The sequence below is a fragment of the Rhineura floridana genome, chromosome 6 (genome assembly GCF_030035675.1).
Source record: "Rhineura floridana isolate rRhiFlo1 chromosome 6, rRhiFlo1.hap2, whole genome shotgun sequence".
Taxonomy (NCBI): domain Eukaryota; kingdom Metazoa; phylum Chordata; class Lepidosauria; order Squamata; family Rhineuridae; genus Rhineura; species Rhineura floridana.
This window is the reverse complement of record NC_084485.1, coordinates 153,427,430-153,454,875: the sequence shown is the minus strand read 5'-3', so window position 1 is coordinate 153,454,875 and position 27,446 is coordinate 153,427,430. Positions and strand designations below refer to the sequence as shown.

At 43.2% G+C, this 27,446-nt stretch overlaps 1 protein-coding gene across 2 annotated transcripts in view; it reads right to left on the bottom strand.

Moving 5' to 3' along the window:
* Positions 1-2,214: 2,214 nt before the first annotated feature.
* Positions 2,215-27,446, bottom strand: part of PAPPA2 (pappalysin 2) — a 219,636-nt gene continuing 194,404 nt past the window's right edge. For both annotated transcript variants that reach the window (XM_061634177.1, XM_061634178.1), the window contains 2 exons: positions 9,664-9,762; positions 2,215-3,010 (listed from right to left, as the gene is read on the bottom strand). In XM_061634177.1, coding sequence (XP_061490161.1) covers positions 2,936-3,010; positions 9,664-9,762 — 174 coding nt within the window. In that variant the 3' untranslated portion in view covers positions 2,215-2,935. The remainder of the gene's footprint in view (positions 3,011-9,663; positions 9,763-27,446) is intronic.

Sequence of the window (27,446 nt, the reverse complement as noted above, 5' to 3'; positions counted from 1 at the left end):
GCTACTTTGCCCTTACAGCATTTAGGGTTAGGGTCTATGTTGTTATTCTACCACGATATTCCAGACTATGTTATTCTGAAGCGCCATATAGCATTAGGCAATTTTAGTCCAAATCATATACTAGAGCATCCTAGGCTGATGCGTTTGGATTGCCTGAGAGTTCTGAGGCAAGGACTGCCAGCAGTACTTCCTTAGTTTCAGAGTATTTTACAGCAAGATTGTGCCAGCTACTTAGATCTAGGTGAATGATATATCTCAAAACCCAGGTTTAGGGCAGGAATTGGAGGGAGAAGGATGAATGAACTCAAATTATGTCCTCTGGGGCATCCTCCATGGCATCTCTCAGAAGTGGCACTTGGAGTGTTGCTTTTGGTCTAGACAATGCTGTTCCCAGGTCAGTAACAGCATGTGAGGTACCTTCAGAGGGTTATTCCTCCTTTCATACAGGATGGGGGGGGATGCCTGGATAGATGCAATGCAGGAGTCTCTGGATCAAATTTAGCTGTGATGTCAATTGCATGAATACAATTTTTTAAAATGTAAAGAACAGCGGCAGGTTAGCCTCAGCAGCCTCCTAGGACCATGGAGGGTAGGAAGTTTAACTCTTGCTCTCCCTGCTATAGTCCCAACAAAAAATCTCTGGAGCTTCCAGCTGCATTTCAAAGGAAGTCTCAACTGGCGCCATTGAGAATTTCCCACATAATGCGAGCACTGGGCTTCACTGGTGCCCTGTGAAACTAAGAGTGGAACCTACACTACCACACTTTCCTGCAGCTGTGCATTACAGGGTAAGGCTTGTAGTGAGCAGGTTGTATTTTGGAAAGTTGTTCTGCCATTACTGATCTTCTCATTGAGAACCCTGTGATAAGCTTCAAAGCAACTCCAGAGCTCCACAGAATATAGTTCAAAAAGCACTTGCCCAGAACAACATACCATGCAATGTTCTGGAGCAGTAAATTATCTCAGTACTATACATTACAGAGTAGGGGTCACACACACACACACACACAATTTTGAATGGGGAGGGGTTGACGTCAGTCACTTCCTTCACACATGGTGGGATGTGTGTGTGTGCGTAAGACTGAGAGATACACACACACTTGGGCAGAGAGAGATATATGCATGGCATTTTGGAGGGAGGAGCTATGCATATAGGCGTGGCCTGTGTGAGATGTATGTGCGGTGTGTGTGTGAAAGAGAGAGGGGGGAGATGCCCCTGGGCAAAGTGAGAGATGTATGCATAGCTGTGTATGTGAAATGTATGAGTGAGTGTGCGCGTGAGATAGATGCATGCGTGTCTGTGCACAGTCAGTGAATGCATGGGCTGTACATCTGAGAGTGAGAGAGTGTGGTATGGCCACCTTGTATATTTTCCCAGGTACTAAGGTGTACTCTGTGTTGGTATTTGAAAACAGCAGCATTGTTGCTTGCATGTGTTTGTGTGGAATCAATACTGTGTGATCTCTGCAATCAGGACGACCAGGATATATAGCAAGCATGAGGTTGCTGGGGTAGGGTGGGGTGGGAAGTAGCAATGACTGTAATCTGTTTTTGTTATGCTCCCCATGGCAGCCACTTTTGTGACTGGCACCAACAGGACTTTCTCAAAATTCAAAATGTGCCTGGTGGTCCAAAAAAGTTGGTGACCCCTGTCCTACAGCTTTGTCTGCTGTACAGTGTGAACGCCCACGCAAGTTCATTAACCCATTTGACAGTGCAAAAACACCTGTTGGTATCCCTCCAGCAGGCTTGGAAGAATATCCCACCAGCGACAGAGCTTATTAAAAGTTGCCGCTTTCCGGACATAAATGGCTAGCATGTGCATGCATGGCAAGAAAGGCCAGGATAGTAAAAGAAAAATGTTGAAGGCTAGTAACTTGTAGACTTTTTTTTGCAAGTCTGCCCTGATGTATGTATGGCCCAGAAGAACAGTGCTGAGTTACTGAAAAAAATAGCAGTATTTTTAATGTTCAAATGTGCAGATTTTCTGTTGTAGCCTTTGGCCTTTATAGGTATTAATCATCTGAGATTGGTGGAGGAGGGGACATCTCTAGTTACACTGAAATACCCATCTTGTGGTCAGTTTATACAATGAGCAGAATCAAATGGCAAAGCTTTTCCTGGACTGTACCACTAGAATTCCCTGCACGTAAGTAAAAAGAAATAGAATGTCGAGGAGTTGAGTAGGCTAAACATAGCTTTTCATGTGGACAGAGGGCAGGGTACGGTGGATTTGGAGGGGCATTCAAATATGCAACCTTACACCAGAAAAACACAAAACAATGTTACTACTTGATACTGCTGTTTGCATAAACCAGGCCTCAGAATTCCCTCCATTTCTGGGAATTCTTCTTTACCTGACACCACGTTTTCTGATGTCCTGTACATCACAGCAGCACGTTTCAGCTTAATGAACAGCAAATAAAAATATAATATAGATTTGTAATAAAATTATGCTTAAATATTTGCAGACAGATCATTTTATCTTCCCCCTCTCCAAAATCAAGCCCTAGACAGTGAAGGGGGGAACCCCTACTGACAAAATTCAGAGCAAAGACAGACAAGTTGTAGGTGGCAAACCATTTATACAGTCACGTAATGAAGGCAGCCTCGAGGCCTGATCCAAAGCCAGTTTGCCAACAGAGGTGGCAAGGCCATGGAATAGGCCTTCGGCCTGTGTTTCATTTCTGATGGAAAGGAAGTCGAACTGGGGTTGTAAGATGTTTGTTTCTTCTCTTGCATTCCTTTCCCTCTCTCGGCCTCTTTTTCACTGCTTTCCTTCTTCCTTATCCCTCATCGTACTAGGCCTCTGTGCCCATGCTTCCACTGAAGTTCTATCCATCAGCCCTTCCAGTCCCTTTGATCACGCTACCCCACAAGCCTGTGCAGTTTCCTCCAATTCTGGGCCTGACAGCATAAGCCGTCCTGGCTGCTATCACTGATTTTCTTCTGCAGCTGGGTCCCGGCAGGTGCACTCATCCTGGTCACAGCCATTAGGAAACAGGACCACCTGAAGAGATTGGATAAGAGAGTTGTTTAGAGAAGAGAGGCCTTGAGCTAAATCAGTGAAGGGATCTCCCTCACTATATGCTCATCTGGTTCGACGGTGTTACTCAAACTATTGAATAAACTATCAGCCACTCCCATGCCCTCCTCCAAATGCCTAAGGTGATGTACAAAAACAAAAGACATAAAGCCAAGTCAGTAAAATAATAAATGAAAGCAAACATTGGCAAAAAGAGAGAACAAAGTCTAACCAGATCACAGCTGAAAAGCTTGCCTAACAAGAAGTGTTCACCTACCTATTTGGGCTCCTGCTGGGAGGAAGGGCGGGATATAAATCAAATAATAAATAAATAAAGAAGGAAGGAAGGGAAAAACTAATTCAGGACCTGGCTAGCTGTTGTGCTCGTGAGGCTGTGTTTGGTGAACATTTTGATGGCTCCATGTCATACAAGGAAGGAGAAGCTACTGGCAACCTTCCTCTCCAGCTCCACTTACCTCGCTGTTTAGCAGCAGCTAGTATTTTTTTCTAAAAGTTGGGAAAGGCAAGAAAAACTAGCTTCTAAGGGAGCAATCCAACTTGAGTTTACGCTGAGTTGGATGTGGCGGACCCCTGGCTCAGCTGGCAGGCTCCCAGTGTTGCCAGGCTCTGCTGGCAGAAGCTCCCCATCCTGGCTGAGCTGCAGCAGTGCCAGGAGCCTGCCGGCACCACCAAGGGTCCATCAGGGACAGAGAGCTGGTGGAAGCCAGCAGTAGCCTAGAAAGTGTGTGGCAGGGGAGGAGCTGTGTGGGGGGGTGGCATATGGCACCCAAGTCCCCCTTGGAGTGCTTGTACAGTTACCAATGCACCCGGGAATTCCTCTGGCAAAAAGACTGGCAGAGGAAAACAACAGGACTCCAGGGCAGTGGAAACTGCTTACTCTCTGGTAGTGGGGGCCAGCTCTTCTCTTCCGGATCCCACACCCAGCTCCTGATGGACCCTGTGTTCAGTCGGGCTGGTGGCTCCCAAGCAACAAGTGGACGCCACTGGATCCTCCTCCGCCAGCCCACTTCCACCGGTTCCCCATCATTTGGATTACTCTGCCCATCAGGATTTGGGAACCTATAACCTTTCAGATAACTCCAACTCCCATCATCCCTGGCCATTGACCATGCAGTCTGGAGCTGTGGGAACTTGGGAGTCCAGCAACATCTGGAAGGCCACAAGTCCCACACCACTGCTTTAGAGGCCCATTTTTCCTGCCCTTCCCAACTTTTAGGAAAAATTAGTTACTACTAAGTTGTGAGACAAGTGGGGATAAACAAAGGACTGCGAAAGGTGGCAAATGGTTCCTCCCTGGCTGTGCCCACGCTAGGGCTTTAATGTGTACATGGGTCGCTGTTTCCATGTGCATGTTTGGCATTTTCATCCACACATGACCACTTTCAAGTTTATACCTCCAAAAATCTCTCCTGATGTTTCCCATCCACACTAGTGGGCAATGCCTGATGGGCTGTATTCGCACTGAGAATTCTTCCTCCCCTTAATTAGTACTTCACCACGCACAATTCCAGAAAACTGAGGTCTGTTGTGGGCATGCACACTGGTGTTTGTTTACCTGTGTACAGACATCTATTTATTTTGGGGGGGAAATGAAATACAAGCTTTTCAATATATCAGATTTGTACAAATGGACAGTAAAAAAACTTGCTCCAAGCCAGGGAAAGATTTGCTTACATGAAAGGCTATTTCCTTTTCTTTTTCCTTCTCCTGTATTTAAAATGTCAACTTTTATTTTTAATACAGCTGTTTTGTCAACAGCAGCTCTAAAAACACTAACATGCCTTCTGCAACAACTGGTGGAAAAAGGCAGGGTGTATCCTTTCCTTTGGGCTTATGGAAATAGGAGATGTGGCAACAGACAGCACCCAGCAGAACATCACCAGACATGGGGGGGGAAATCCACCCATCCAATGCACTTCCATAAGTCCACAGTTGAGGATCATGTAATTTTTTATTGCATTTTTTCCCTTGTTGGATTTTCTGTGGGTAAGGAAAATTGGAATTTAGCAGGGGGAAGTGCAGGCTGCAAAAATAATTGAGACACAAGCAGCTTCAAATCTACATTAAACTTAAGTGTGGATGAGCCCTCTGGCATGTGTGCTCTGTCCCCTCCATCTTTCTCTTCTACAGTGTTAGCACTTTCAACAGGCAGAGGTGAACTCTCATGAGACATTAACATGAGGCCTGTGCCATCATGGAGAAGGCTCTAACTCATTCCCCATCAACTGAATATCCTGAATAGTCGCTGTGTTAACAGAAAGCGGGTTCATATGGATGAAGGCATTCTCAGAGATATGCCTTGTAGGACTGTGAATTCATGGTTAAGGATTAGCTTCACATGTTTTTTCCACAATGTATGATGGGAATCTTACAGTGGCTGCCCAGGTTAGCATCTAGTCACAAGACCTCTATGGAGCATTGACTAACCTGGAAGAAAACACCTTCAGTGTACAACATTACATTTTTACTATTTATTTATATCTCATTTTTCAACAAGGAGCCCCTATGGCCTCAAAACATGCTAGGTCCTCATTCTGGAATATTTTTATGGTGTTGCTGGTTTTTGTCCATATAAAGTAAAGATAAACCATTGTGGCTTTTGTTCATCTAAAGCAAATACAAACCATTGTTTACCAAGTGGTAACTTCTCATGCCCTTGATAATCCAGACATCTCTACCAAGGAGATTTATAACATACTTCTGAACCCAATCAGAAATCCATGAATGCAGGAGAGACATAAGATCCTCTTTACCACTTAGCAGGATGATATAGACCACCTTACCAAAGAGTTACCTGCACATTGTGCCAAGTTATAGACTGCCTCCAAGTCATTCCCTACTTATGGTGACCCTATGAATAGGGTTTTCGTGGTAAGCGGTATTCAGAGGTGGTTGACCATTGCCTTCCTCGGAGGCTGAGAGGCAGTGACTGGCCCAAGGTCACCCAGTGAGCTTCATGGCTGTGTGCGGATTCGAACCCTGATCTCCCAGGTCGTAGTCCAACACTCAAACCACTACACCACACTGGCTCTCTTGTGCCAAGTTACCACTTGGCAAAAGATCATCTGTACTCAATTATGTCTTTAGTTTTGTCATAATCCATATCCTTTTATGGCATGTGATGTCACTGAATTGAAGCCTGTAAGCCTACCTCTGGGCATCATAAAATTGAGAAGTTATGGAAAAGCCAGAGGTAAGTGTAAAAGCTCTTTTCAGAGCTGGCCTGTTATCTTATCCCCATCAAGTAAATTGCTTCCTTGTGGGGGACTCATTTTCCCCTGCTGTAATGTCTAGTTTAACACACCAAGGACATCTTCTGGATCAAGTGGAGAGTTTCCACTCCAGCAATCAATTCCTCCTGGAACATCTGGCAAGGAAACTCACCACATATTTGGGAGGATCCATCTGGCAAACAACAGGTTATAGAAGAGCCAGGAGAGGCACCGTGCAGAAGTGGCTTGCCATGGCCCTCAACCCCTCATTTGAAAAGAATAATCTTCATCCATACCAATCTGCTAATTCCTAATATTACAACTTCACAGACTCTGGATCTTTATATCAAAAGGAAGGCACAGCTGGTCAGACAGTCCTCCTTTACTCATATAAAGCTTCTGGGAAGGGCCCACAGTAGCAGAGCATATGCTTTATACGCAGAAGGACCCACATTCAATTTCCAGGACTTCCAATTTCCATGGCTGGGAAGACCTCTGCCTAAAATCTTGGGTTGCTGCGCTTGGGTTGGGATTTGTCTAGGTTTGGCTCATTATAAAGCAGCTTCATATGTTCAGCATACTTAGCAGTAGGTATTGATACATCTGCCAATAAATAAATAATAATGTATGCATCCACTTGAAGTCAGGTTCCTCATTTGATATTACAGGAAACAGCCAGGATGAACAAAGCAGGCAAATGAGTGGAGATTTGGAATGCCTTCTTGGCCTAGAGCTTTATACAAACCAGACTCAGTACACTGAACATTTGCTGTTTTCTTGGAAGCTTTTCAGATCATGTCAATCTGACCTGATGAAAGGGCCATTTGAGTTATTTGTCCTTTGAGACAAAACCCTTTGACTGACCTGGATCAGTTCAAATAAAACAAAAAGGAGCGATGGGATTTTGCAGTGATGCCCAATGTGTTGTTCCAACTCTGCAAAGTCATTCTTCTCACTTGTTTTGTTTGGCTACTACACAGAGAAAGCTTCACCACTGTGTTTCCTCACCCTTCTCTCTCTGCCATCCAGCAAGCCACTCCGTCACCACTCTAAAACATATCCTTAAGATGGAAGGGTCTCCAGGCAACCTCCACTCTAGGTACAAAACAACCCCCACCTCCAGTCCAAGATGCACACCCACAAGCCCTTTTCTTTTTCTTTCCTGTGAGTGATGAAAATAAAAGTGCTTCAACATTCACAAGATAGGGAAGAAGAGAAGAACCAAACACACATTTTTGGAGTGAGGATTGTCTGTCTCAAGATCTTTTGTACAGATATCAGATATGTTTTGGGAACACTGGGCAAGAGCATGGAGGTGGCAAGAGAAGATTATCAAGGAGGAGGAACTTAGGTGGAGTCCCAACCCAAAGGTGGCTGACAAATGTAATTGGCATAAGCGCAAAATAACAAAAGATCCCATCTTCAGAAGCTAAATATGCAAGATAATAATAATAATAAAATAATAAAATTTTATTGTTAGGCCGCCTATCTGGCCTTTCAATGGATCTTTCAATGGATCAGCCTGTTGACACCAAAGCAGGCACGTTTGGGGTGGGGAGGTCGGTCATACTCCTATACTAGATCTTTTAAAACTTTCTTTCCACACTGACCTGTCCATCAAGTGACCCCTGCATAACTGCCACAGAATCTGAACACAGTGAAATAGTTCTGGGGCGCACTTCAAGGGCACATCCTCATGTTCTACTTAGCAGGTACTGACTATACCAGCCTTTCCCAACCAGTGTGTCTCCAGATGTTGTTGGACCACAACTCCCATCAGCCTCAGCCAGCTTTGCCAATGGTCAGGAAAGATGGGAGTTGTGGTCCAACAACATCTGGAGGCACACTGGTTGGGAAAGGCTGGGCTATACTAAAGGTGTTTGGGTATTCAAGAAACAAGCAGGTCAAGGTTTAAAAACACACACTGGCAAAAATTAGGGATGGTCAAATTAGCCTGCATTTGATTTGTGCCACTTTTGCATGTGTTCACTCATACATCTGTTCCATCCTATTGCCACATTAACCTGCAAATCTTTTATTTTAAACTGCATGAAAATTCACATTTAAATACTTATTTAAATATGCATCGTCTTTCAAAATATGCATTTATAACACATTTCCTCTCAAAATACACATTTTAAAACACTTCCCCTCCCTTCTTTTAGCCAAGAACTGTATCAGAACTTTCAGGGCATGTGAAAGTTGGTACGTAACTAGGCTCCAACCCACACATTTGCTCAGGCGAAGTGGATCAGGTCAATTCATACCAGAATTAACAAAGGTCAAATTGTTCAAGCACTGGGCCTGGTCCACATCAAGCTGATAAAACATCAAGAAGCAATTTCCATGTGTGAATGGGCCACAAAAGCCACAATAGCACAGATGCAATTTATATAATCTCAGACATAATGCTTTTCAATGGAGTTCGGTATCAATATTCAAATGTGTGTGTGTGTGTGTGTGAGAGAGAGAGAGAGAGAGAGTCCATGTCTGTGTGAACCAGCCCTTAGCAACAGATTTTTTTTCTTTAACGTTGATAAGTTACCTAGCTGGCATTGGTTTCTAATATAGTTAAGCTATTTCACTGAACAGTGCTCAAATTTCTGAGGGAGGACCCCCACCACCCCTACTTTTTGTAATAGCCCACTTCGCTACTGTTTTAGGCTACAGGAGGTGGTGACATGTTTCCGCTAAAATTGGGGGAATTTGCGGATAGGCCTTGTGGATGTTATTATCCCTACCTATAACCACAGAATTCAAGCATCCTTTGAATCCAATCAGTTTTTGATAACTAAGAGAGAAACCACACTTGTTACTGCAGCCACCTGTAAGAAAGCCCTGATACCCTTCCTCCTTTGCAAGGTGCCCTCTGGTGGTTATTCTGAATTATAGAAAGGATGTGAGAGAAGGCTGTGTTTAACCCTTCCCTGCCAATCAGTTCCCCCTGAATTTCTGCCCATCCTGGCTATCTTTGCACATGTGACTACTTTTACCCACACTAACATTCTGGACCTGTGTTTACCTCACAAACACAGTTCTGAACCCCCTGGTGGCAGATAACAGCAATTTGAGGAGGCAGTCGGGGAAAACAGACGGGATTCTTTTAACCTGATGGACCCTGCCTATAAATTGAAAAAATGTAAATGGACTGCCTTCAAGTCGATCCTGACTTATGGCGACTCTATGAATAGGGTTTTCATGGTAAGCGGTATTCAGAGGTGGTTTACCATTGCCTTCCTCTGAAGCTGAGAGGCAGTGACTGGCCCAAGGTCACCCAGTGAGCTTCATGGCTGTGTGGGGATTCGAACCCTGGTCTCCCAGGTCGTAGTACAACACTCTAACCACTACACCACATTGGCTCTCTCTATAAATGGAAAGTTGCTGATTAACCAACATCCCACCTACCTTCCTGGAGGAGACCGTGGAAGAGCAACAGTCACCACCATCATACTGACAATAAGCTCGGTTATTGATGGTGTCACACCAGCCATCGTCTTGGAAAGGCTATAAAAAGAGAGAAACGAGGATTCAGTGAGTGGAAAGTGACTGAAGAGGGACTGCTGTGAGGCCCAAAGCAATGAAAATGCAATTGACAATAAGAATTTTAAAAAGAGAGAAGGCATTGCATTAATTTCAATACAATGCTTGAAAATATAAATGCATGTAAACTATAGGAGAGCCAAATGGTTACAAGTAACACTTCAACTATCACAAACTGACAAATTATTTTATGTTCATTCAAAAGTCTTCACCTTAAATCAGGGGTGGCTTATCTATGGCCCTCCAGATGTTGCTAGACTACAACTCTCATCATTCCTGACAATTGGCCACTTTCCCTTAAACGATATAAGGTCAAATTCATTTACAGTTAGGAGTTAAAATTCAATGGGATAGTGATGCCTTAATCAGGGCTTGCTGCACATTTATTTGAAGTCTGACAAAATGAACACTAGACGTCTCCAGCATGTATGAATTTCAGCTTCAAGCCACAAACAAACATGAATGCGCCAAACTCCTCCTAAGAAAAGGAGAAAGAGGGGGTGGGAGGCCCCTCCCTCCTGTAAACTCGTGGCCAGCCATTCACAGGCCAACTGACATCTCCCAGACCACAGTATCTTTCACTAGCAGAGAAAAAAGGTTCTTACAGAGCGGAGTCTTCTTATAACTTAAGTAAACAAGCTAAACAATATTCTAAGACAGCCTTGCTCAACCTGGTGTCATCCAGATGTCTTGACCTTCAGCTCCCATCATTCCTGACCACTTGGCATGCTGGCTGGAGCTGATGGAAGTTGCAGTGTGAAACATCTGGAAAGCACCAGGTTGGGGAAGGCTATTTTAAGGGAAAGATTAAAAAGAAACTCTGAAGACTACTTGGCAGTTAGACCTGGTGGAAATTCTTCCAACCTATAGTGGCTTGTGCAACCTTAAACTGGACTATTTTAACTGTCCCAGATAATCCTGGGATTGTAATTACCAAACTAGGCTGTGGGTATGTCAGGATTTTATGCAATCACAATATGCTACTGGGTGCAGAATCTCAGCTTTATTTTTTTCATGCTTCTACCTCTTATGCTTGCAAATATATGGGATGTATTCAACTAAGTCCTACTCAGAGCAGACCTATTAAAATTAATGAACCTAAGTTAGCCATGTCCATTAATTTCAATGGGTCTACTCTAAGTAGGACTTAGATGAATACAACTCATAGTTGCAACCATAAGAGGTAGAATGCTTAAAAAAGTAATGTTGAATACCACCCTATGTTTGTAATGCATGGACAATCAAGCAGAATAAATTATGCAAATGTACTGCATTTCCAGAGTTCTGTAAGTTATAGAATTCAGCTTTTCTTGGCACAGAATTTTTATTTGTTGTGCTTTGTTTTTTAATCACAGAGCAGCTATTCTCTACCAGAGACTTTCAGCTCATTCTTTTACAGTGCAATCCTATACACATCTACTGAGAAAGCTCTGTTGAGTTATAAATAGGGATTAAAGCCTCAATCTCTATACTACACTAGCATAGGACTATGCTGGATCAAACTACAGGCCCATCTAGTCTAGCATTCTGCCACCAACAGCAGCTGACCAGATGCCCCTAGCAAGCTTACATGCAGAGCATAACAAATTCTGCACTGTTTGCCCTCCAAGTAAATTGCCTCTAACATTTTTTATTTATTTTATTTATTAAATTTATATCCCACTCTTCCTCCCAGAAGGAGCCCAGGGCAGCAAACAAAATTCTAAAAACACTCTAAAACATGTTAAAAATAGACTTTAAAATATATTAAAACAAAACATCTTTAAAAACAAAAATAAAAGCTTGAAAAACATCTTAAAAAGCAATTTCAGCACAGACACAGACTGGGATATGATCTCTACTTAAAAGGCTTGTTGAAAGAGAAAGATCTTCAGTAGGAACCAAAAAGATAACAGAGATGGTACCTGTCTGCCATTTAAGGGGAGGGAATTCCGAAGGGCAAGTGCCACTACACTAAAGGTCCGCTTCCTATGTTGTGCGGAATGGACCTCCTGATAAGATGGCAACTGCAGGAGGCCCTCACCTGCAGAGCACAGTGTTCAATTGGGTATATAAGGGATAACACGATCTTTCAGGTATCCTGGTCCCAAGCTGCACAGGGCTTTGTAGACCAAAACTAGAACCTTCAACTTGGCCCAGTAGCTAATGGGCAGCCAGTGCAGTTCTTTCAGCAGCGGGGTGACATGTTGGTGATACCCTGCCCCAGTGAGCAGTCTTGCCACCACATTTTGCACCAGCTGCAGCTTCTGGACCAACCTCAAGGGCAGCCCCATGTAGAGTGCATTACAGTAATCCAGCCTGGAGGTTACCAATGCATGGCCAATAGTGGTCAGGCTATCCCGGTCCAGAAACAGCTGTAGCTGTCTTATCAGCCAAAGCTGGTAAAAGGCACTCCTAGCCACTGAGGTCACCTGGGCCTCTAGTGATGATGATGGATCCAGGAGCACCCCCAGACTACAAATACGCTCTTTCAGGGGGAGTACAACCCAATCCAAACCAAGAAATTGACCAATTATCCAAACTCAGGAACTACCAACCCACAGCGTGTCCATCTTACTAGGATTCAGTTTATTGGCCCTCATCCAGCCCACCACCAAGTCCAGGCACCGTCCTGGGCTTGCGCGGCCTCTCCCAATTCAGAATTACAGAGAAATACAGCTGGGTATCATCAGTGTACTGCTGACACCTAGCCCCAAATCTCCCGATGACTGCTCCTAAGAGCTTCATATAGATGTTAAACAGCATCAGGGACAAGATGGTACCCTGCGGCACTCCACAGTACAACTGCCAGGGGGCCAAAAGACAATCATCAAATGCTCTTCTCTGAAAACAACAAAAGGTTTGCAGTTAAGCTGTCATGGCTGACAGTTGCTGACAGGAGTTTGCTGAATACTTTTTTAACAGCCATATAAGCAAAAGGCCATGACTACCTTTTGTGACAACAGATTCCCTATGTCAAGACTTGACACAGTTAAATACCATCAAACACACAAATGAAGGAAATGTTAACAAATCATTTTAGCATTAGGAATGTGTCTGTCACTTTATAGGTTTTGGGTATCGGCGAAGTGTCTCAGATAAGTTTACGTATATTGGATGCAGATGAGAATGCAGAACGAAAAGCAGACTGTCTAGCTGCTCCATTTCTTTCAATGGAATGCACAACTGAGTGGTCATTAAACTGCAAATTCCATAAGAATTCTTCAACCCCCAAAAATCTTGTTCAAGAATTTTTGCATTCAGGCACCACCTAACCCTTTCCAACTAACTTGTGCAAGAATTTGTGCATGCGCTTGCTGACAATTTTTATTTCATATTTATGGAAAATAACAGACAGAATCGGGTGCAAGGAGTGTTTGGGATAACAGTCAACACCAGCAGCATTGCAATGCATGGACTGGAAACGGAGCCTGTTTGGATGCCATGCCTTCCCTACTCGAAGTGCCACAGTATCCTTTTAAACTTTTTTGCTCAAGCAGGGTTGAAATATGGAAGCACTGTGCCTGCTAATCTAACATAGCCTCAGGATACAAGATCTCTAATGACTTGGTAGCAACAGCTACCTCTCTCCTGAAAGCATAGCAGACAATGAAGATAACCGGCAGAACTAGAGAGGGGAATTATCAGGGGGGGGGGATTCCAATTTTTTACAGAATTCTACATGGCAAAGATTTTTCCTCTATCCATATCAGGACTCACTGGCAACCCCCCCCCGCTTTTTATCACGTTTCCATGTAATTATTGCAATCAATTGCCTGTTGCCCCGGATGCTACTTCAAAATGATTTCCAGATTAGCATTAGGAGAGGAGGAGCTGGGATGGGGCAACGACCGACCGTTTGTCCTCATAGTATATACATATGCCCACTAATTGCCCCCTTCCAACCAACTCAAGCTGCTAAAAATACACCCAGCCTGAAACAAACACAGAATCTTATGACAGCCCTGGAGAAACATGACAAGTCATGTTAAAAATTATCCTGGCAGGGCAGGGGCGGAGTAAATTAAGAGAGCAAATACAGGCTAGACTGGATGTGTGTAAGAGGTTAAAGCATCCTGGATAGAATGGGTTCCAGTCACTTTGTAATGCAAGATTCTTCTACCCAATTTGGGTGATTTCCCCCTCCCACTGCAGACCCACAGGACACAGTCCACAATGCTCAGTAGGCCCACACCACTGCAACTCTTTGAAGGGAGGCTTTTTGTTTTGGAGGGCACCGGGGTTTGATGTTGCGGCAGGGAGGAGACGACAATTTTGGATGAAACCTGAGGTTATTTAGTTATTTCACTGCTGGAAGATCTAGCAAGAGCTTCAATTTAGCATCCCATCAATATGAAGAGACAGAGCACATTATTCAGAGAGAGAGATTTACTATTTTACATGGTAGAAATAATAGGCTACAGCTTTCTCAGACTTTTGAACCTCCCCTCCCTACTTTCCATACATGCATCACCTTCTGTGACCACCAATACCTACTCCAGAATTTCTCATAATCAAACGTCATGCATCCCACTACTACAGGACTGAGGGACCTTTTGCCCTCCAGATGTTGCTGAACTACAACTCCCATCAGCATGCATGGTCAATGGCCAGGAATGATGAGAGTTGTACTTCAGTAACATATGCAGCACTAAAGGTTCCTCACTTCTGCACAACATGTGAGAATCTGTTCTTCAGAACAGACACAACACATTATTTTTAAATAGGCACTTTTTTCCCTCTCACCCATCATCCACACTCTGTTGCCTAAAGATTGGAACCATTTAACTGCTCAAGAACTAAGCACTCCTTCCTCCAGCTACTGCTTGCAGAGTCCCCATTCAGGATCCCAAAGAAAAAGAAGACTCCCAGCTGCTTCCACCAGCGGTAAATTCCAGTGCTTGTGCCCAATCCCATGTCAAATGCAGGAAGTTCTGACTTGGATCTAGAATTTCTTTTACAAAACAAAGCATCCTTCTATAGCTCCTACATGGGACAGCCAAAATTTTGTAGATAGACATTCACCTGCTCATCTGTAGGAAGCAGGTAGCAAAGTTCTTGGACATGGAGCACAAATGAGTTCCTGCTTTTCAGGATGTTCATGTGACACAAATGACTTATATGGTATTTGTGGACTACAACATTTTTTGTAGGCTGGTAACTTTTATGTGCATATTTGGAAAGCCAGAATAACCGTTTTCAGCATGCAGTATGCAAAAGGGAGAAATAGTGCAAATGGTCTGCAAATCTCATTATTACAAGCCACCTGAAAGTTGTCTTTCTGATGGGTGGCACAAGTAATGTTTTTTTGCGTTATAGACACAGGTGCAGCTCAGTCTATCTCATTTCCCTCTTTTGATAAGCATCTGTGTCTCAGGTGAATGACTTAGCTCATTTCAGAAGGATATCTGTCTGACTCAAATATTTTCAAAAAGGCTCTGACAAGCACAGACTGAGAAGGTCTAAATTTCAGCTCCTGGGAGTTCTTAGAATTAGTCAGGCCCTCAGAAAGAAGCAAAGATTTGCTCTTGTGCAATAAATACCAGTCTCATCACATGTTGATGCATTCAGATAATGTATTGACTGCACCAAACTTATTTATTACATTTATATTCCACCTTCCTCCCAGAAGGAGCCCAAGTGACAAAGCACTGAAAATATATCTATAATAAAACATCTTATAAAATCTGAAAACTCTGGATAGCTGCTTTCCCAACAGCGTCTCACTTCCTTTTTGTGCTCAGATGTGAAAATGGAAACCCAGTAATGGTTTGTGATCTTTGAGTCCACAGTTCCAGAAAGAAACACAAGTGGCCTATGAATGGTTGGAAAATGGAAAACAAGAAATCATGCAGTCTTTCACATCCAAATATATACAGGCAGCTTCAGCACTCCAGCAAATTCTGCCTAAGCTGCCAGTCACTTGTGTGGCACGTGGTAATTGCATAGATAGATGCTTGAGGGAAGTGACAGAGAAGATCTGCGGCAACTTCCTGGCTGAAGCATACTGCCAGCGTGACAATATTGTATAATGCCTTTGTGTGTGCATCTCTTTCTGTCTCTCTCTCCCACCCACCCACGCTCACTCTGTGTGTGTGTGTGTGTGTGTGTGTGAGTACAATGAGCCCAGCATTTCTTGGCTGCTTATGGCTGCCCATTGGAAGATGACTGGGGAATGCAGACTGTGGGAGGAAACTGCCATGTTCATTGTTTGGATTCAATATTTTTCTTGGCCATCTGACAGTTGTAGAATGCCTTTCATTTTCTCCTTTGCTTCCCGCCTCCCTACTGTCTGTTTTTTGCTTTTTCTGTCTTGTGATGCACAAGAGGAAATATAAACTTGGGAAAACACAGAAGAAACTGAGAAGGGAAGATTATTGGGTGTTGTGCCAAGACTCTGACACTGGGCACATTTCTTTACTGATCTTGGAGACACCACTGGCATTGGTGGATGCACCTTTATAAAGCTGTGTATCTAGATGAACTCTAGGATCATAGTGATGATCTGCAAGAAACCTGTTGAGTGCCTCTTATGCAATGGGACAAGTTTTCAAAATAGCCCATTAATAGGTGTCTTCCCAATACTACACACTTTGAAACCCTGCTACTGTAGACCTCCAAGGATGAAGCATTATCCAGGTATGACCTGACCATGAGGTAGCTGCCATTAAGGTTGGCAAAATGGAACAGAGAACTGATCTGGGGCATAATCCACCAGTAAGAGATATTCTGCTGCACAAACCACATTGAAATGGATGGATTTATTTCACTGGGGTTAGTGCAAAGGAACTCCCCAATGTTCATGTTAATCAATTAAAGTGGTGGTGCCCCTACCCACTGGGCTATGTTTTCTTCAGGAGCAATTTGTCAATATTCAAATACAAATATAAGAATGTAAGAGTAGCCCTAATGGCGCAGACCAAAAGCTTATCTAATACCTCTGAAAAGCTAACCAGTATGGTATGAAGGCAGCAGGCAGCTCTCCCCAGTTGGATGTCTTTGTTTGTTTGTTTATTTATTTCATTTATACCCTGCCTTTCTTTTCATGGAACCCAAGGCGGCTTACTTATGGTTCCCAAGCAGTCTCCCATCCAGGCACTGACCAGACCTGACCTTGCTTAGCTTTGATAAGTTGTTTTTAAAAAGCTGTCTAAGCTAGTGGTCTTCACTCCATGTAATAGTTAATAATGTGGTGTGTGAAAAAGTATTTTGTTTTTTCCCTGAATTTACTGCTAATCACTTTCATTCACCCTTGAACCTCTCTTGCATGATTTCTATTAATTAATGTGGAACAGAAAATGAAGCAGAGACATTTGTGATTCAGATATGCTTTCCAGACAATGCAGTTTTAAAGTAGCATATGGAGAGAGAAAGAGAAAGTCCTCCACTTTCATGGCAGAGATGTGATTCAGACTAGGAATTTCTTGATTCTAAGAACAGTGTTATAGCCAGCAGGCTGCTATGCTGCACCAGTTCTCTTTAGAAATTATTAGGGGGCAGGGGGGACTAGTCATTATTTATAACAACACTTCTCCATGTGCATTGATCTTTAAAAGAACTCTGTGGCACAGGTAAGTTTCAGCGGCTTAGGAATATGAACCTGAAGCTCCAACATCAAACTAGAAAGAAAGAAAGAAAGAAAGAAAGAAAGAAAGAAAGAAAGCAAGAAGGAAAGGAAGAAGGAAGAAAGGAAGAAAGAAGAAAGAAAGAAAGAAAGAAAGAAGAAAGAAAGATAAGAAAGAAGAAAGAAAGAAAGAAAGAAAGAAAGGAAGGAAGGAAGAAGGAAGGAAGGAAGGAAGGAAGGAAGGAGAGAAAGAAAGAAAGAAAGAAAGAAAGAAAGAAAGAAAGGAAGAAAGGAAGGAAGGAAGGAAGGAAGGAAGGAAGGAAGGAAGGAAGGAAGGAAGGAAGGAAGGAAGAAGAAGAAGGAAGAAAGAAAGAAGAAAGAAAGAAAGAAAGAAAGAAAGAAAGAAAGAAAGAAAGAAAGAAAGAAAGGATTTCCTTCTCATTTCACTTTATCAGAATGCAGAATAGTATGGCATGGTCCACACCTCTCTGAATTTTGTTTTATGGTATCCCACCCATACCAGTGGGCAGTGCATGTTGAAAGGGCTTATTTTGTTTTTTCTGCCCTTTTCCCATGCTTCCCACCCACAACCTGTTACACCTCGCGCGAAGTAAAAATCCAGCAATTGTCCAGCCAGATGAAGAGTCTGATGGACAGCTGCCTGGGCATTATGGCTGCTCCTTCACTTGAGTACTATATGCACACCATCCACAAGCCCAGACTGGGATCTTGCGCAGCACGCCTCCCCTTTCCATTGCTTGGTGCAGCGCGCCAAGTGGAGAGCTCAGGACTGTGTGAGACAAAGGATAAAGAGCTAGTTTGGCCAATGGGATCATGAGACCTTGAGCAGCATAGGCTGGGAAAGGGAAGGGAACTCTTCTCCTGGGCAACAGCCCTGTGGCTGGGGAGTTAACACACTCCCTTCTGCCTCTTCTCTCTGCCTTCTTCCTTTTATAAACTTAAGACACCGAACACACTCCTGCAAGCAAGCAGTGGTGGTGCCATCCTGCCAGTGCATAAGAAAAGCACAGCCAAGCAAAGCACAGCAAACTGGTCTTTGTTTCCTTAAGGTTTGGGGGGGGGGGTTGCATGGCAATCCCATTTCACTTCAAGGACTTCTGATTCCTCACCTGTTTGAACATCAGCAAAACAGCCTAGCAACAAAATGCCCGGCTAGGCTTTCTGATGGTGCTCAAGCCCCACGCCACTATTTTTTTAAAGATAAAATGTAAACATCTATGCATAACAAGTTTGCCACCTCCCTTCCCTTCTCAACAAAGCAAGAGCAACAACCTTCCCATAGTTGTTCCTGGAAATAAAATGGTTCAGGTGCACCTACTTGTGCCAAACCAGAACCGAGGGAGCGTGGCAGTTGCCCTCGCCAAGTCACATAAAACATCTGAAACAGACAAACGAAAAACGAATAGGACTGCTTTGAAATAGCCACACTGTTGGAGTTTTCACATCTATAAAGGTCTTAACTAATGTTTTTTTCTCTGGTAAGGGAAAATCTGCATTAACAAGTGGGCGGCGGGAGGGAGATTGAGATTGATCAAACTCAGTAACTCCCTTCCCCAAAATGAGTGCCTGGAAGAATGCAAATACACAGTGAATGGCTGGTGTGGAATGCAGAAAGGAAGCAAAGAAGCAAGGGAGGGAGGAAGTCTCTTGGTCTTTGTAATACTAAATGAATCAGAGTGCAAACAGGAGGGGAAACCAGAATGGGGACAGTTTTGGCACATCCTTTTTGCCAATGCTGTTGTGCACACACTAGCTGGTGCTACTGACTCCCCCAAATAATTCCCATCTGCCTCCAGTCGAGTGCGTGTGTGTTGTGTGTAAAGAAACACCAAAGGTTTCTATCTGGATAACAATATAAAGCTATAATTTGGATTCTGATGAAGGTTTTGTGGAAATAAGTCCAATAACCAGGAATGCTGTGGATTCCAGATATAGCCATTATTTGGCAGATTTACTAGGGATTTTCATTTGGATGTTTTGTGACTTTTAGTTCACTTTTGAAAAAAATCCTGTGCACTGTGTCTTTATGCAATTGAATATTATGGACCCTGGTTGTTCCAATTTTGTATGTTACTTAAATAATTCCTTACATTGGTTGTTGACTCTGATGTTTTTCACCTTTTGGGTTAGTTTCATATTGACAACACCAGGCCAAATTGCTCCCCACAGCAGCCTGCCTTTTTAAACGGCATGCCAAGCCAACACTTGCTTAAATATGCTACAGGATAGAATGGGTTATGGAAAACAAGCCTTCAAGCCACAAGGGCCTCCTGAACTGTTTTATATATGACTTCTGGCAAGTTTACATTAGGGAGGAAAAATCATGCTGGATGATGGAGGGGCTTCAGCACTTTTGAATGCTCCCTTCAGCTGAGGGGTTTATTCAGCAAGATTCTAGTCCAGGCGAATGTTTTAAAATGCCTGTTTCTTCGGCCTATTTGATATTTGTCAAGAAACATAAAAGGTGCACAGCCAAAGCAGTTAATGTAGATAATTGGAATGTATAGGAAGAGGCAGAAGAAGGGCTGGAACAATGAAAAAATCTGGATGGGGGGAAGCAGGAGCAGTGGGGGAGGGCAGTCGATGCAAACAGCACATTGGATCATATGGCTGAACTACGAGCACAGCAGTAAATGTGGCTCTGTGCACCTGTTGCTGATCCTCCACTGGTGAGGTGATTTGCAGGAGAGAAGCAGCAAGTGAAGTTGCTTAACCCTTCCTCTGCCACCCCTCCCCAAACAGTTTCACACTTGGTGGCAGGACACATGCCTAAGAAGTGGAGCTCAGGGAAAGGTGACTGGGTGGAGATTTCAGGGAGAAAGTGGCAGGCAACCAAGTCCCTTCCACTGCTTCCCTACTGAAGATCATCCATCTGCAGCAACCAGAGTTTCCCCCAGACCCATGTTTGCCATTATCAGTGTGGTTACACTGATTGTCCTGTGCAGCTCTTTCTTCCTGGCAGAAGTGGTATTCTACCACTCAGTATGTTTTGCAGCTGACAGTTAACACAACCCTCCTCTCTCCCAATTTCCTTTGAACCGGGTTCATGACAGATGCTTGGCCATGTATCTCTCCCAAAGCCCCCACACCCAGTGCCAAACTCTCATACTGCCTGCAGCCTGCATCTTCCAATTGCTGCCCCCCTGCTGACTTTTCCACAATTATACTCCAAAGGCCACTTCCCTGCGGGTAGGTGGTTTCAACATTCTATGCAGCATTAAGGGCGGCTTCGGGTTTTCTGTAGAAAATGGAGAGATAGGAGGAAGACAAGCATTTGGTAAGAGATGGAGATGCCCGGTGATAAGAAGGGCCATGGCTCAGTGGCAGAGCACATGATTTGCATGCAAAAGGTCCCTGCTTCAATCCCTGGTATCTCCAGGTAGGGCCAGGCTTGTTCTCTGCTCTAAACCCTGGACAGCCACTGCCCAGTCAAGTGTATACAATACTGAGTTAGATGGACTAATGGTCTGACTCTCTATAATGCAGCTCCTTAGTTCCTATGTAGTAGCAATGGGCTGATATCTAGGAAACCCTATAGCTACCTCAAATTAGGCTGCAGATAGAAATAGTTTTTAAGATAGTTGAAAGTGGTATGAAAAAGTCTTTGTTGCCCATAATGTGTACAGTCATTTCTTTTGTCCCACTTACCTAGTTTTTATGGTTGTTTTTACTGATTTCATTTTTATATGTTGTAATCCACCTTGATATGTTCTTAAGAATGTGTGGATTATAAATATGTAAATAAATAAATGATAATCATCATACCATCTTCCTTTTAGGAAATAAAAAATATTATCTGTGCCTAGTCTTAGACTTGGGGCATGTCTTACACCACACTGTTGTGCTAATCTGAAAGTGCAAGCAATAGTACACATCCACTTTACCCAGTTCAGTTGTGTTTGTGTATCCTCTGCTTAAAGAAAATCCAAAACAATATATACTACCTACTTAATAATGAAGTGTAACCATAGAGAGTATACAGATTGTTCTGAAGGATCCACACAGGGCAGTTCAGTTGTCCAGATACTCAAGTAACAGAATTAGTAACAGAAGCTATGCCACTAGTCAGCTAGTTACATGAAATCTTAACGAGAAACAGACTTCTGTTGAGCAACGATAGTTGGGACAGCTAGGGAATGACACTGTTGGGTATGAATCTTTCTAAATCATCTGTATAGTCCATATGGCTGGACTTAGTTATAAAAGAAGATGATGCTGTTGCATCATGTTTAATTTTGTATTTTGAGGATGACATTTGTGTAACAAATATGACAGATCATTTAAAATATATTTGTTAATCTCTAGCTTTATTCCTCCTTTAATCTTTTTTGTCTTGAGATCTTCATTATTGGCTATGGAAACCAATATATCACTCCACTGTAGGAAAATTATCACATGTGGAGCAACGCTCAGTCCTGCTATCAACTACAAATTAAGGACGCCACCACAAAAAGGCAGAGCCAGTTGGAATACCATCAGCTGTCAAATTCTGTCCTAAACCCAAACCTTTAGAGCCAAAGCCAGCCTCAACCCACAGTGGGATTAAAAGGAGACACTGCCGTCCTTCGAAACAGCTGATACCAACCACCACTGGAGACTTGAATATTAGGGTAAATGGATCACATGATCCTGATGGGGTCTGGCAATTGTTCTCTTGTTAAGCTTTCATGCATGAGGAATGAAGTCTTTTGTGCAGCATCATTCTTCCCCATTGCCAGCTTTTGCCATTTTACTGAGGAATCTTATCTTACAGTTATCTTGAAGAGTTGTTTTCGCTCAACAATGCTAGAACAATTCATTGTTGCCAATAAATGAAGCTTACTCTTTGAAATCATAGACCCATGTTCCTGGCTGCCAGTGAAAATCCTCCAAGGGTCAATTCAAGTGTGTGGAGGTCAAAGGGCTAGCAGAATGTGCAGAACCCAACAGAGTTCCACTCTATGGGTAGTTTTGCTCGCCTAATCCTAGAATGCTGGCCTCCACTGAGAAATTTCATGTTCAGAGTTTTGATTGATAGAAGTACTTATGTCCAGTCTTCAAATTTTTCTAGCAATCAGGGTATTTTGGGTCATGCGTGCAGTCAAATTTCAGCTTTCCAACAAGGGTGGCGTAACTATTAGGGGCTATATTATGTGTTTCCATTAGTGGGAATAGTGATGGGGAGATGTACAAATGTCCTTCTTTCAAATTTCTCTAGAAATCATAAAATCTTGGCATATATAAACACACACACACACACACACCCAGTTTCAACTTTCTAGAGGCTGTCAAACTATCTAGTGCATTCTGAGTCCTCCGCTGTATGCATGTATGAAATGTAAGTAAGGTAATGTCAACCTCTGTCATAGAACTTCAATATGCCGATGATAATGTAGTCTCTGCACATTCAGAGAAAGATCTTCAAACTATCCCAAATGTCTTTGCAGAAGCATATGGAAAGCTTGGGCTTTCACTTAATATTAAAAAAAACCAAAGTGTTTCATCAACAGGTGCAAACTAGTCCCTCTGTAGCACCATCAATCCAGCTTAATGGTGTGACATTTGAGAACGTTGATCACTTTCACTATCTCGGCAGCCATCTCTCTGTAAAAGCTGACATTGATGCTGAAATTCAACATCGTCTGAGCTCTGCGAGTGCCGCATTCTCCCAAATGAAGCGTAAAGTGTTTGAGGATTGGGATATTTGCGGGGAGACCAAAATGCTTATTTACAAAGCCATTGTACTACCAACCTTACTGTATGCCTGTGAAACATGGACCATTTATAAATGCCCAACCTCTTGAAAGATTCCACCAATGCTGCCTCCGGAAAATTCTGCAAATTAGTTGGGAAGACAGATGGACTAATGTTAGCGTTTTGGAAGAAGCAAAGACTACCAGTGTTGAAACAATGATCCTTCAACATCAACTTCGTTGGACCGGCCATGTTGTTCTAATGCCTAATCACCGTCTTCCAAAGCAGCTACTTTACTCCCAACTTAAGGATGGAAAATGGAACATTGGTGGACAGCAAAAGGGGCTTAAAGGTGTTCTTAAAGAGAACCTAAAAAAATGTAACAAGAACATCAACAACTGGGAAGTCTTGGCCCATGAATGTCCCAAATGGAGGTCAGCTATTATCAAAGGTGCTGTGGACTTTGAAGAAGCACGAATACAGGGTGAACAGGACAAACGAGCTAAGCGGAAGGCACGTTAAACAAATCCTCATCATGGCCATCCTCCATCTGGAAACCTATGTTCTCACTGTGGGAGGCTGTGTGGATCCAGAATTGGCCTCCACAGTCACTTACGGACCCACTGTTAAAGACCTTACCCTGGACGACAATCTTACTCGGCCACGAGTGATTGCCAATGAATGAATGTATGAAATGTACAAATATGCTTCAGACATCAGAATATCTTGAGTTGGCCCAATACCCCAGGGACCAATACAAACATCATTTTTTTGCACATTCTGTATCCTCATAGCACATCAAATTGGCTCCACTTGAGACAACAGGCAAGGCTGTAACTTGAGGTGCTTCCACGTCACATGTACCATCTAGGGCAAACTGCAAACGTGTTGTGGGTGGCAAAAATAATTTGGCTACCTAAGGGTAGTGTCTGGAAAACATACAAAACAAGAGAGAGAGAGAAATTACAACAGCAGTATCAGAAAGAAAGAGAATTTGAGGAATGCTGTTCCAGATGGATTGTATTAGAATTTGAAATAGTGCTAGCATCTGCTATTAACCACCAAGGTATATCCATGAAAATGTGTATGGGTTACATACAGTAGATGCTGTTACTAACTGTGTGAGTGTGTATTAATTATAACATCAAATGAAGCTTTTTTATGTTATATGTTTTGAGTTCCTTTGGCGGGAAGACTTGCATATCTGCAACAGTGTTTTAACTCAGCCCCAACAATATAATCTACATTTGGACCATGAAAGAAAACAAATCATATCTCACTCAGTTAAGAGTCAGGGACAGCTGGTGTAACAGAATGGCTCGAGGCCAAAGTAGAAATCTGTTTTCTCAGCCTCAGTCCCACATTAAGCAATATGGAAATAATCCTGTAAGGTTTGCAACAAGATAATGTATGGGAATTGTTTTGAACATTTAAAGCCAACTAGTAGAACAGTAATTTGGTCCAGATGAATCAAAGACCTCCACTGGGCAGAACTGAAACAAAAGCTCTCAAATTCAAAAGTGAATTTTCAAAATCCAGATTTTAAGGACAGGAGTTTATATGTGGAGATATAGAATATGAGTATCTTAGTAATAATTTCGGTATCATAGCCCAAGAAGTCATTATAATTCTTGTGAGGATCTTCGAGCGCCCTAGAAGTTTATGAGAAAAACAATCATTTAATGCATTTGTGCCAATTCATCAGCAGCAAGAGCTCAAAATAAAATTGCATCTGTTAACTGTTTACACTAGGGATGAGTAACTCCTGTATTCTTAGGGGGCTCTCTTTTTTCCAGCATGCGGTCAAGGGGACAGGGAATGTATTTTGTTACACAATGTAACTCCTTCAAGTCAAGCTTTATAATAAAATTGGCATCACCTAGCATTGAAGGCCTTGCAGTTATATGAGATACATGCACTGGGGCATGGATTCATACATACAGAAGCCCAGAGAGAGATAGTAACTTCAGAATATTGCTGTCCCTCAGCACTTTGAAAATAAATTTATTTTCCTTACAAGTAAAACACTGTACAATGTTTGCAACCAAGTGATGCAATGAATAATGAATTCAGGTGTGGTACAGCAGATTGGAAAGTCTTCTTTGCCTCTATGAGTGACCTGGGAGATGTATGGATGGGATAGAAATATAATTAATAATGAAATACCTTCACATTTGGTGGGGCAGGAGCAAATAAAATTTATTTGTGGCTTTGGTTTGTATCAGTTGATTACCCTCTGATTAGTTATCTGCCACAAGCCTTTGGGATGGAGCAGGCCACAGATCTCTACATTCATCCAATCAATAGTTATCCAGGCAAAAGAACACTCTAGCTACTAAACTATATCAGGCACTGTCAACAGCTTGCAAACTTGTCCCTAGTTTCCTCTCATCCTTCTCCAGTAGATTGCTTCCAGGTCGCTCTGTACTCTGACTATCAATCCCTCATCCATTCATCTTAGCTTTTTGTCATCTGTTTTTCTCACAATAGCACAAGGATGAACTGCTCTGCTTGCCTCAGTAACTGCAATACCGTCATTCCTGATGAGCTTTCCAAATGCATTACCCTTTCCCCCCTCTTTTGCACCCTTTCTTTTGGGTTCACACATGCCTCACTCCTAACTACTCTCAACTCTTGGCAAAAACAGAAGAAAGAGGAAATGCAGCTGACATAACAAAGTATCCTGATGTGTTTTTTTCTCTTTTCAGTCTAAGCTAGAGGGTCTTTCTAGGACCACAACTCAAAACTGCCATGACACCTCCTGCAAAGAATTATTATACAGCCGCAAGAGGGGCTGTATACTATAGCCAGCATGGATTTTTCACATTCTACAATGTTAAATTGAAAATACCCCCCGTGCCATTCTGATGCTTCCCATAAGCTCATTACAAAACAAAACCTTACAAAACGTACAGTCTTGAACTCAGAAACGCTTGCTTAACAACCCTCTCAATTTTCATGGAGATACACAAAACAGTCAAGAGACAATACAGAGTTCAAAGTGTAAAGAGAGAGAGAGAAACCAGACCCCTTTTGGACTTTTTTCTCTGAGAGTTCTCATAATCTGTTAATTAAAAATCAGCCATGTTCACAGAGTACCTGTAATCCTATTACTGACCTTGCCCCACACTCTGACCTTCATCTTCTGCCGTTTAAAAAATGACTGGCAGATTTTTAATTAATTTAAGAAATTTATCATTGAAATCTGTCATAACATCGGGCATGCTCAGTAAGAACCATCAGTGTTCTAAAAGCCAGACTCACAGCTGCTTGGCTTGCTTAATCAGGGGGCCATACCCACACCAGACCTTTATTTCATTTGAGACAGTCATGGCTTCCACCAAAGAATCCTGGGAAGTGTAGTTTGTGAAGGGTGCTGACAGGAGACTCCTATTCCCCTGGACAGAGCTCCAGTGGCCAGAGTGGTTGAACAGTCAGCCACTCTGACTGAAGCTCCGTGAGGGGAACAGGGAATCTCTTAGCAACTCTCAGCATCCTTCACTAACTATACTTCCCAGGATTCTTGGGGAGAAGCCATGACTGTCTAAAGTCAAATAAAACTCTGGTGTGGATGTGGCCAGGGACAGCTTTGGTTTAAATTTGGGTGGGAGACTACATGTGCCTGTTGTAGAATAAAAAGGTTGGAGAAACCCTGAAAAATACTGTTCACAATGTTTCCCTTTTGGAAAGGGGCTTCCCCTCTGCCCAGTGCCCACCCATCCAATCTCCTCCCCTTCCCTTCTTGCCCACCTCCTCCCCTCCCTGCCCCTCCCCCAGGTCAGTTTCGCCTATCCTAAGCATGATTGCACAGGATTAAATCCCACGGCACTCAAAAAGCATGCAAATGATCAAACCTGCCCTCCCCTCCTCCTCCCTCTTGCCCCTTCTCTCCCCTGTCCTTCACCCTTCCCTTCCCCTCCCCCATCCCTTTCCAATCCCCCTCCCACTCCCCCACAGTCAGTTTTACCTATCCAAAGCATGATTGCAAGGGAGTAAATCCCACTGAACTCAATAAGCATGTAAATGATCGAACCTGCCTCCCATCCTCCTCCCTCCCATCACCTCCCTTTTGCCCCTTCCCTCCCACTTTTTTCACTCCTCCCCCTCCCCTTCCAATCCCCTCCTTACCCCTCCCCCTCCTTCTGCTCCCCTCTCCCCCCTTCCTCCTTCCCTCTATTCTCCCCTCCCCTTCCTCCTCCCCCATGGTCAGTTTTACCTATCCTAGCCATGATTGCATGGGAGTAAATCCCACTGAACTCAATAAGCATGCAAATGATCAGACCTGCCTTTTCTCTTGGCATCTCCTCTCCCTTCCTCCTCCCTTCATTTTCTCCTCCCCTCTTCCTTTTTTCTCCTCCCCTGCCCACTCCAGGCCTCTATCCCCATGGTCAGTTTTACCTATCCTAAGCAT